Below are 12190 nucleotides of genomic sequence, written 5' to 3'. Positions count from 1 at the left end.
AGCAAAGATTTGGTGTTTTTTCCCAAAAGGTACTGAGAAGGCTGTTTGTAAACATGCTGAAAGTAGGCATAACTTCTAGACCAGGTGATCCTGCTCTGGCAGGGGGGTTGGACTAGATGATCTTTTGAGGTCCCTTCCAACTCCTAACGTTCTGTGATTCCTTTTTAAATCTAAGCAAAATGCCTTGCGTATTGACAGCACTATTACATATTTAAAAGTAACTATTTTATTGTTATATAACTGTTGTACCAAACTAAACATGTCCAATGGACTATTTGCATCGCAGCTTTAAAATGTTTCAGGACACCAACATACTTTCAATATAAATACAAATAAATATCAATATAATATAAATTATAATTTTCCTTATGGAGAATGAAAGTATTCCAGAAGGACACTGAGATCCGTGAGCAAGTGCAGAGAAGGGCAACCAGGCTGGGGAAGGGGCTGGAGGGCAAATCCTATGAGGAACGGCTGAGGGAGCTGGGGATGTTTAGCCTGGAGAAGAGGAGGCTGAGGGGAGACCTTATCACCACCTACAACTACCTGAAGAGAGGTTGTAGAGAGGTGACAGAAGATAGAACAAGGGGAAATGGCACAAAGCTGTGCCAGGGCAGGGTCAGATTAGATGTCAGGAAAAAGTTCTTCACTGAAAGAGCTGTCAGGGCCTGGAACAGGCTGCCCAGGGAGGGGGTTGAGTCACCTTCCCTGGATGTGTTTAAAAGACAGGTTGATGAAGTACTTAGGGATATGGTTTAGTTTAGGATGGGAATGGTTGGACTTGATGATCTTAAAGATCTTTTCCAACCTTGTGATTCTGTGATTCCAGGCTAAACATTCCCAGCTCCCTCAGCCACTCCTCATAGGATTTGCCCTCCAGCCCCTTCACCAGCCTGGTTGCCCTTTTCTGGACATGCTCAAGGACCTCAATGTCCTTCTTATGGTGAGGAGCCCAGAACTGGACACAGCACTCAAGGTGCGGCCTCACCAGTGCTGAGTACAGGGGCACAATCACCTCCCTAGACACTGTTTTTGATACAAGCCAGGATGCCATTGGCTTTCCTAGGCACCTGGGCACACTACTGGCTCATTCAGCCTGCAGTCAACCAGCACCCCCAGCCTGTAGTGCTGCATGGGGTTGTTCAGTTAAACAGTCTGCATACCATCAAAATATAATAATTTATGCCTACCTGCCCTCCTAAAAAAGACATATTCAGCAGGAGCTTATATCTATATATATATCTCTCTAGGGGTAAACTATTCTCTGCAGAGTCTTATCTTACAATACCTACCTGTTTTCCTACCAGCATCACAGACTCAACGTTCCATAATAAGCACTGCTGCTGAGCATACCAATTTTCATCTTCCCAATATTCACAGTAATTTTTTAATAACAAAATAATTTACAAGTGTGACTGCTTCAAAAGAATAATTCTTGTTAGAAGCAGTGTTTGGGGGGGAGGAAAGAAGCTTGATTCAAAAGCTGTGTATTTATGTAAAGGAAAAGGCAATTACTTGCATGTTTATTAGATGCTACTATAAGAGAGGCAAATGAGCATTGAGGTGTATGTTTGAAATTAAAACATGCTCATGAAATTAAATGTCTTGTATTTCTCCTAAAACTCTTCTATATGTAGGAGGCCTGTACCTCAAAGAAAACAGGTCACCTCACAGTTAACAGGAGAGGCTATGTCTACTATATGAAGATAGATAATATCTTGTATCATCCCTTGGCAAAATTCCATCCTGACAAATAGTTGCTTGAGTTCTGACAGCAATTTGATACTATTAATACTGATATCAGTAAAAATAATATCAAAAGATCCTGGAATAGCCTGCTAAGCTGTTGTACTCTAAGTCAACGGCATGTAGTTATGAAAAGAAATAAACATTATTATTTATATTCCTCATCAATATTAATTTTACAAGACTCAATTAAGCTCAATGGTATTACTTCTTAGGGAAAAATCAGCAGTCATAAAAACCATACATGATTTAGGTTTCCTTGGATCCAGCCTAGAAAGTAGAGTGCGTTTGTTTCATTTTGTTCCTTTTTTTTTTTTTTTCAAATTCAACTACAGCTCATTACATTATTTTTTAACTAGGATATCTTTCAAAAAATCACTTTATATATCAAGAATTTTATGTTAAATCAGACAAACTATACAGGTACAGTTGGTGGATATTAAGTGAACTTCTTTGGACAACGGCTATGTTTTTCTGCTTTTCCAACAGATTGAGGGTTTTTTGGGAAAAAAAAAAAACAAACTGAAAATGTAAAAAAAAAATAGAATGAGTCTAAGATATCTGAAACTAATGCATTATCTAAACATTCAAAATGGCAAAGATGTTCACCAATTTTTTTTCATTTTAGTCGGTGATTGAACACTATATAGAACTATGCACTCCTATATATTTTATAAGAAATAGAACTGTGTCAGGCCACAGAGTTACAGGGTGGTGGTGCAGACAGATAGGAGACTAAAAAAAAAAGGAAGAACTAAAGCCAAAATAAAACAATACTGTTCCTCTCAAAGGGATCAGATCCAAAGCTTCAAGAGGAGGCCTTCCTATCACAGAATTGCACAGGATCACAAAGGGTAGGGGTTGGAAGGGACCAGAGGAGGTCATCTAGTCCACCCCCCTGCTAAAGTAGGATCACCTACAGCAGGTTGCACAGGATCATGTCCAGGCTGGTCTTGAATCAGAGAAGATGACTCCACAACCTCTCTGGGCAGCCTGTGCCAGTGTGCCATCATCCTCACTGTAAAGTTTTCCCTCATGTTGAGATGGAACTTCCTGTGACCCAGTGTGTGCCCACTGCCCCATGTCTTGTCACTGGGCACCACTGAAGAGTATGGCTCCATCCTCTAGACAGCCACCCTTCAGATACTTGTAAGTATTGATGAGATCCCCTCTCAGTTGTCTAAACAGACTGAGTTCTCTCAGCCTTTTGTCATATGAAAGACGCTCCAGTCCCTTCATCATCCTCAGAGCCCTCTGCTGGACTCTCTCCAGTAGTTCCCTGTGTTTCCCGAACTGTGGAGCCCAGAACTGGACACAGTGCCACAGATGTGGCCTCCCCACAGCAGAGGGGGAGGATAACCCCCCTCAACCTGCTGGACACACTCCTCTTAATGCACCCCAGGATACCAGGGGCCTTCTTGGCCATGAGGGCAACTGCTGGCTAATGGAGAACTTGCTGTCCACCTGGACACCCAGGTCTTCTCTGCAGAGCTGCTTCCCAGCAGATCAGCTCCTAACCTGCAGTGGTACTATATGGTACAGATCTGTGTTATGTGATTCTTCCAATGAATAGTTAGAACTATGGCCAGTGTATATTCGTCATGTGAAAACGCACCATGGAAATCACAGATACATAAGCCAACTAAATGCCAGTTACTGAAGTACAATGTGACTTCTTCCCATGCATTTTTCCTCTTGGTTTCTCCCAAGAGAGGGAAATGTGCTGCAGTCAGCACGTAGCCAGGGTACAGAACCGAAGGGTACTTCTAAATCCTAAGGCGAAGATGTAAGCGTGGTGATTCTTAGATGATATGAGACAACTAAGAAGCACTCAGAATTTATTGAGGAAGCCTAGAGCTGAAATGAATACAATGCTCCTGTTAAAAAAAGATGCCACTCATCAATAATACCACATTCACATGCACCCTCAGGGCTGAAAAAAATTATGAGAGGAAAATTTGTAGCCATTTCCCCAGCTGATCAAGACACTGCTGGAGAGCCAGCAATGCTTCAGCAGAGATGGAACTGCGTGTTAAGTGTGTTGGGCATACTGAAAATTGTAATCAATAAAATTTGATGCAAGCAGTTGCATGCTAACAGTAACCATGCCTGAACTGACAAGGCAATTGTCTGGTAGCTGCGTAGATGTATTGTAATAGACTTTGCTAGCATCAAATCTGGCTGAACATCTTAGGCTTATTAGGTATTAACATACCCAAATGTCTTCAAGAACATGTGGAACAATCAAACAGCAACCTACACTACCAGGAAATAAGGTCTCTCTTAGAAACTTTAAATCCTCATTTGCTTCTTGTACTATTTTTTCCATTTTTGCTCATTTCCCTTCAGTACTCTCGACTCTTGTCAAAATCTGTTGCACTTTCAGATTAGTTTATAAGTCCAAAAGATGGATTAATACTCACGAATAAACCTGATAAATCTCCTTGGATCTTCCTTCACGCAATCTCAGCATCCAAGCACCTGGATTTGCTTTCAGCTGAAAATACCCCTAAGGAAAACAGGACAGACAGTCACTCGCTCTGTGAGCATCTAAGAATCAATCACAGACACATAAACCCAGCAATTATCCAACACTTGATACTGCAGCCACGGTTAGTAACCATGACCTGCTGTCAAACTAGCTGTGAAAAAGAATATGGCAGTGATGCAACCAAGCATCATCTCTCCTGTATGGCCATAATAATGCCTTTCCGTGCTCCATTTATTTCTAGCTGCATATGAATTGTATACAAAATCTCCACCTTAGAACAGTAAGTGAGTACTAAAGAAATAAATTATTAAATTGAGCCTAAACTTAGGGGTTTTTTCTGGAACCACTTTCCAGTTCAACATGGTCACATGCCAGTTTAGGAATATTGCACACAGCTATCACTTTGTGAAAGCCAGGCAAAGCAAGCTTTGGAACGTGAAGGATCATTAGAAGTTTTATCATGATGAACATTGTCTACTGTTGAGCAAAAAATTTTTATTCCTTGTGATACAATATTTACAGAGAACAGCAAATAGGCAAAGGATCTTATGTGTCAAAAGTAATCTTTGCCTACAAAATTACCTTAGCCAATATAAGAAAAAAAAAAATCTGTTGTTTCAGGAATCACAAGATCTTCTCTACACCCTGCTAAACCCAAAAATAATTACTTTGGATGACCAGGGGAATCTCTCAGGCGTGGATTTGTCCCACAGAGGGTTTAAACACTTTACTGAAACATCTAACCTATGAACCTTCTTTTCCCTGGATCATTCTGCACCAAAAATGGTTATTTTAATCAGAATTTGATTCATACCTTATATTTGCTGGTGGAATCTCTATCTGAATATATATGCATCCTAAGGTAATTAGACTCCCAGCTTAGGTACTTCAGATAAGGGTCTAAAACTAGGCTATATCCAAACCTACACTGGCTGAGGAGCAGGGGAAAGCTCAGCAAATTAGAGATGCACATCATCTTTTGTAGATGGTTTCAACTCCAGGGACACTCACGTTACTTTTAGCGTTATTAAGCTTGCAACACAAAGAAATGGATTTAAAAACTCAGAAATTCAAAGAATTCTCATGAAAACTGTGCAATTGCAATGACTCTTTCTCTACTTAAGACTTACCAGGTTGGCCATGACAATAGTATCAACCATGACAGGATTATTCTTTGTGCCTAGAGTGAACTGTAAGCCTCGAGGAGGTTGTCCAGTTGTCACATCAAAGCAATGCCCTTCAAGCAATATATATTCCAGTTCATATTCTGCTACAACCGTCCCTTGTATCTGTGGAAGGAACATTTCATCAATAAATTATGTAGTCTAACGATGTGGGAATAACAACATGTTACAGTGACAGACATGGGGGATTTAAGTCACCTAAATTCAACTGTCAAAAAAAAGAAAAAGAAAGAAAAATAAGAGAAAGGCCATTCCAGAAGAAACTTCACTCAATTTTCAAGTCGGTAACCAAAGTAAAGAGGATGAATCACTGTCTGGAGGGACCTTTTCTCCACCGACTGCTGAGGAAACTGAGGCATCTTGAATTTGGTAAGGTAAATCCCCATCTTTCACTTTTACAATACACCAAATGCAAAGCTATGGTGGATCAAACACCCTCAATATTCTGCGTAGGTTTAGTGACTGAAATAAATGTAGTGATTTTGGAGCTGAGAGATAAAAAAAAATGTAATTTAAAAATGTGAACTAAAAAGGGTCAAGTATTTTAATCTACCTTAACAAACAGCAATGAATTCAGCTTTAGTTGAACATTTACCTAGGCTAAAGTATAAATACCAAAATGTATTTAGAAAATAAAGAGAGATAAAAAGCTAGCATACACAATCCCTTAAATAGCTTATTTTTTATCTAAAAAATATTTCCTTAAAAAATATAAAGGTCAACACAGAGGATAAGTTGCTCTTACTTGTATTCTGCATTCTGATTTTTTTCTGTTTCGATACTGTAAGATTTGGGTTTTTTTTTAAGTAAGAGAGAATGTGAAAAAAGATGAAATAAAAAATGGTAAAGTACCAAGCAAATAACCAATTACCACAGAAAATCCCTCAAGATTTCCATTTCCCTCTTGAGATAGAAGGTCCAACACAAGTTTTATAATATTAATGAACTTCTACTTACATCCTGTAAATAAATGTTATCGAGATCACAGGAACTGTTTACTGCTTCAACCAACCAGCTTTCAGGAGTGATCATGTTTAGAGTCAAAAGGGGTGATTCTGGGAGCTGTAGGAATTTTGCTGCAGGTTCAGAAGGAAGGTGCTTGTTGATCCCGTAAGTTAATTCTGGTTCCAGAACAAAACGATAGAAGCTGTTGAAAAAGAAATGTTAAAAAAAATACATTTACTGAAAGCATAAAGTTCCAAACATGAAATGCTTCTAAAATATTTTAAAATATAGTCCGTGTTTACCAAATTTCCTCCTCTCACCCTTTCCAAGCACAAGAAAGAACCAGGCACTAACACCTACAACGTGCAGACTACCTGCTCTGTCTCATGATGAGATTATAGGTACACTATCTGCCAAAGGGATGGCAGCCCTTAAACCCTTCTCTTAGAGGGAAAGATCCTGTCTGGGAAATTCTCTTCGGTGTAAATATCTATAACCAAATCAGTGAACCCTGGGTCCTTTACAGACAACTAAGAGACACTTCAAGGCAGGTACTTTCAGGGTATAAGATTATTAATGAATCATAATGAGATCTCAAACTCAACCTGTGCATTTCTTCAGATGAATTCCTGTGTACTTAATCTGTAAAATTCATTACCCAGTAAGTGGACTGTAAGAAGTGACCAAGTTAGACCCTCTCCCTCTCCACGTTTTCACAAGCAGGAAAGAATTTCCATTGCTCTCTCTAAGGACTGTTAAGAAGAGATGCAACTGATGGACACAGTTCCCTGCGATCCCATGCTTGGCACCTTAGAATTTTAGAAATGCAAACTGCTTCAGTAAAGTTCATCTTGCATTTGAAGAGAGTAAGTTACACATCAAACCACTGTTAACTTTTTAAGGGAATATATGCTACATAGGTTGGTTTTTCCTAACCAAGCAAAATCATATGTTTTTAAGAAAAGCTGTAAGCCACGCACCTTTTCAGAGGCACTTCTGACAGCTTAGCTCTGCAGTTCAAAAACAACCTGAGTTTCACATTGACAATGTCTTTGAGTACCTACACAAAAAAAGAACTGTGTAAAAAAAACGGTTCTTGGAAATCATCACACTTTGCAAATAAGCCAAAGTCATCCTTGCAACATCCTGTCATTTCTCAAGCTTCAGTAGAAATCGCAGACATTTTAAAGTTCTGAACACACGTATATATTAAGTCAAATATTGCAAAGGTTCGACCTTTTCTCAAACCGTATGATTTAGCACACAACATTCTTGATAGTCAAAGCAATAATGTTTTCCCCAAGTGATGCAGTTTTTTAAAATGCACCTGGCCCCACTTTCCAGGGCTTGAGGAAATTACATTATGACCTTTCTTACATTGTGTTTTCTAGATTTTAAAGTACTTCAAAAGTTCGTAAGTACATGTGCCTTTTATTCAATAACCAATCTTAAAACAGTGATTTTCACTCTTATTCAAATTGTTGATACAGTAAAGCTCAGATAATTATTTTAATACTTAATTACTTCATAATTTTAAATGTCAGCAATAGATTAATGATGTGCAAAGCTATTCAATCAACTTCAAAACATACCAGTAAGTTAAAATATTCCTCCTACTTTCTCATTTTCTTCATCTGTTCATTTCCAAAATACTAATTTTCTGGATGATGTTATACAGAAGCCATAATATTTGGACAGGGTTTTTTTCTAAATTTTGTTTAAAAGTTAATGATGTTATTAATTTACTTAAAGCACGTTGAAAAACATTTTTTAATTTTGTTTAATTTTGTTTTAAGTTAATGATGCTATTAATTTCTTTAAAGCATGTTGAAAAACCTTTACCAAATCATCTTCATTTCTGTGGTTTCTGGCCAAAAGTGCCTATTTGAAAGCATAGCAGAGCTGCGTCTACCTTTATGGATATTATTAGAAAGGCAAATAAGATACGAAAGTTAAGTTAAAATACTGATACCACTAAGGCTAACATCTAAAGTTACTGTAATGGCAAGTAAAGTGGGAACAGAGCAGGACAACGCTCATCTTTAAATCTCTCTGGTTATAACCATTTTTTTCTCATCCTTTGTTTGTGGCCCTGAAAAACTACCAAGTGAAAAATAAAGACAAAGGAATGGCACAACAGTGAGAACGAGTGAAGAAGCAGGACTTGACAACAGCACTGAAAGCTTAAGAATGGAAACCATTACATAACATGGGCTGAAGACCACCTAACTCAAAATAGAGGTCAAAATGACTCAAGTATCTATCTGTCTCTATTTGGGTCTGTTTCTTTCACGATAAAAAATATCTGTAACCAGTGCTAGTTGGTTTCACCTACTAAATCACACCTGGAGTTTTCAACATTAAAAAAACCACACTTCCACCAATCAAGATGTTGCATCCAAAATGATTTAAACCTGCATTGGACTTTATTTGCAAACAAGACAAAAAAAGTCATCCCATTAGTATGACTCATACCTCAGCGATCTGCACTGATAGCTTGTTGTGTGCAGAATGAAATTATCCTGAAAAAGTCTGAGGTATCACCCCAATTCATTGTCTGATCGTGAAATTTAGTATTGTAGCCAAAAGAACAATACCATTCTTTATTAACTTTTCAAAGGAATTAAAAAGGCAATGCCAATTAAGACAAGAATGCATTAGCTCCGTGCATAACTACTGGAATACCGAATTTGGTTCTGATATTTGAGGATTATGAGCACAATGAAAGCCAGGACATGCAAGGCAACACATGAAAATGGTTACAAAATTAGAAAGCCTCTTTCAGAGCAGGGTAGTTGAAGGGTTCAGTCTGTTTAATTAAGAAAATCCAAAGAAAAGCACGGAGATTTTGTTCAGGGACTATTTCAAGCTGTAACAAAAGGGTGAATTATTTCAGTTTACTAGGTTGGAAGATCATTTAAGAGCAAGTTTTATTTCGCATGTGTCACTGTGCAAAACACTTACTGTAAGTTACCACAACTCAACTGAAAAGCACTAACCCACTACACAATCAACCAATCCCTTGGAATTGTGCGTGACCATCATCATAATGAAGCACATACACTGGAAATAAACTCTTGGAATCATCAATAGAACTGGCAAAATGATGCAAAAGTTGAATGCTTACATCATGGAGCTAAATAAAAATCCACAATTCCAAATCTGAGTTTAAAAGCCAGGTAATTAGCCACTGGGAAAGCTCAGCAGGAGCTGTATCTGTATTCAGCTTCTTGATAATATTTAAATTAGGATTAAATTTAAAAAAAAATTCACCTTCAAATGCTAATTAATAAAAAGAAGTCCTACGACACGTGTTATATAGGAAATCAGACTGGATTATCCAAAGGGGCTCCTTCAGAGATTTTTCTTCACTTTAGGGATGGAGTAAGAGTTTCACCCTGAAGAGAGAATCAACAAACTAAAAAGGGCAGAAGATAATTGATTGGAAAACAGAAAAGATTTTTTAATCTCTCCACTTTGATTTCTGACAGTTACTGGAACAAAACCAAAAAAAGTAGATGATCCTATGGAGTAAAGCAATTAGGGTAGGGGACACATAGTACATTCAGTGACACCATGCATAATATTTTTTAAGCTTGTTTTGGTGAACCCCAGGGGAAAATAAATAAACAACTCTTCCACTTTGTCCTCATTTTTAGAAGGAGGAATTTCTACTTTTTCACATGACCTTAGGGACAACCATTATAACCTTAGGGGCACATTATCTGTTCCATGTATTCTGCTGAGAATTGATGGTCCAACCTTTGTCAAGCCAGGGCTAGCATTTAAAGATCTGCTGTAGACACTGGCTGTTGCCTTATCTAGAAATATTCATATAGAATCTCCTGAGTTGGAAGGGACCCATAAGAATCATCCAGTCCAACTCCTGGCTCCACACAGGGACAGCCAAGTCAGAGCATGGGGCTGAATGCATCGTCCAGACACTTCTTGAACTCAGCCAAGCTCAGTGCTGTGACCACTTCCCTGGGGAGCCTGTTCCAGAGCCTGACCACTCTCCCAGCAAAGAACCTCTCCCTAACATCCAACCTAAACCTTCAAGCTGTTCCCTCGGGTTCTAATTGCTGGTCACCAAAGAGATCAGTGCCTGCCCCTTCGCTCCCCCTCATCAGAAAGCCATAGACAGTGCTGAGTTCTCCCCTCAGCCTTCTCTTCTCCAGGCTGTACAAACCAAGCCTCTCTTCCTAAGACTTCCACTCCAGACCCTTCACCATCCTTGTTGCCCTCCTCTGGATACTCTCTAGTAGTTTTATGTCCCTCTTGTACTGCAGCACCCAGAACTACACACAGTACTTGAGGTGAGGCCATACCAACACAGTGTAGAGCGGGACAATCACCTCCCTGGACCAGCTGACCATGCCATGCCTGATGCACCCCAGGATACGGCTGGCCCTCCTGGCTGCCTGGGCACTCTGCTGGCTCATGTTTAACTTGTTGACCAAGACCCCCAGATACCTCTCAGCATGGCGACACTGAAGTCTATGATTCTTTTTTTAACAACTTCTATTACCAAAACCATTTAATTGAAGTGACAATTAAGTGACACAATGTGATACAGTAGCATGCTTTCACCAGGGTAAAAAAAAAACCACAATGCAGGCACATTCAACATGGATGGGGACCAGAATCACGTGCTTTGCTGTGGTAGTCCCTGCACCGATTTTGCACAATGAATAGCTACCATAGTTTCATCGCCATTAAAACATTTCTGAGTTGTTTAGTTTCAACAACATTTCATTCATCTCTCCTAAGTGCTGGCTTCTTGACTACGCCTACAGCCCCTATGAATCAAGTAGGACCTGCGATGGCTGAACAGCTTGTTGCACCGTGGGAGCCGTTAGCCTAGACGTGCGTTAGGGAAGATATTGCTCATTAGGGAGCCTGTTGCTCTAGGAGGGATGGAGGCTTCTGATCTGAGCTACGAGGTCCCTGATGCAACTTAAGCGTGATATGAACTTGAGGCTGAATGGAGAAACTTTCCAGTCAATTCCAAAACGTAAATATTTTCACTTGGTAATATCAAAGATTTATTTTTAGCAGAGAATGGTGAAATGAGAGATCTGGTTCTAGAGAAAAGCTAGCATTTCAGACTCTTGAAATATCAGAATTTTCATGAAATTTTTAAATGCTTCCCTTTGCCTCACTGTTTCATATGAAGAGTGAGTGGGTGCTTCCAACATTTTATATGAAAGGGTATGAAAGAGTATGAAAATGGGAGGAGGAAAAGCAATGTAAGAGCTTATGAAACTTTCATAATTACTGCAGAGAAAAAGATAAAACAGGATGCAGAAAAAAAATCAAGTTACAAGCTTCAGAATTGTAACAGACCATAAAGAGAAGACAAAAATTTACATTTTTATGGGAAACTATAAAGGAACCTGAGGTAGAATGATATTCTGCAGCTAGTGAAAAAAGAAAATAATTTTAGGAGCTATATTTTTAGGACAGTTTCTTTTCAGATGATCAATAGCTACGCACAATGGAAGACACTTGGTAGCATTAATCAACCAAGAAGTACCCTTCCAAGAGCTGCAAGGTTTATAGTCCAACCTTGTTATGATGATATTAGGGGTCAGTTTTAGACCACCTCATTTAGGTACCTTGGAAAACTAAGATGATTTTGTTTAATGGAAAAAAGCATACATCTCTTAAGATTTTGAGATGGTCAATCCTTTTCCCTCTATATTACGCAGACAATCTCCTCTTTCCCTTCTATTGACTATAAAGAGCATTTATGGACTCACTTTTAAGAGGATTGGTTCATGGGGCATCTGAATTTCAATTGCAAATAAGGATGATGAATTAG

General features: G+C 38.9%; 1 protein-coding gene across 1 annotated transcript in view; it reads right to left on the bottom strand.

Moving 5' to 3' along the window:
- The window catches only part of UGGT2 (UDP-glucose glycoprotein glucosyltransferase 2), a gene marked incomplete at its 5' end in the record, with an annotated part of 88747 nt that overhangs the window by 17716 nt on the left and 58841 nt on the right, over positions 1 to 12190 (bottom strand). Inside the window, 4 exons of the mRNA XM_084261065.1 lie at positions 4170 to 4255; positions 5368 to 5526; positions 6379 to 6568; positions 7347 to 7426. Of these exons, the coding sequence (XP_084117191.1) occupies positions 4170 to 4255; positions 5368 to 5526; positions 6379 to 6568; positions 7347 to 7426 (515 nt within the window). The remainder of the gene's footprint in view (positions 1 to 4169; positions 4256 to 5367; positions 5527 to 6378; positions 6569 to 7346; positions 7427 to 12190) is intronic.

Source organism: Gallinula chloropus, assembly GCF_964237585.1.
Source record: "Gallinula chloropus genome assembly, chromosome: 1".
Classification (NCBI taxonomy): domain Eukaryota; kingdom Metazoa; phylum Chordata; class Aves; order Gruiformes; family Rallidae; genus Gallinula; species Gallinula chloropus.
This window is presented reverse-complemented; position numbering and strand designations above follow the sequence as displayed.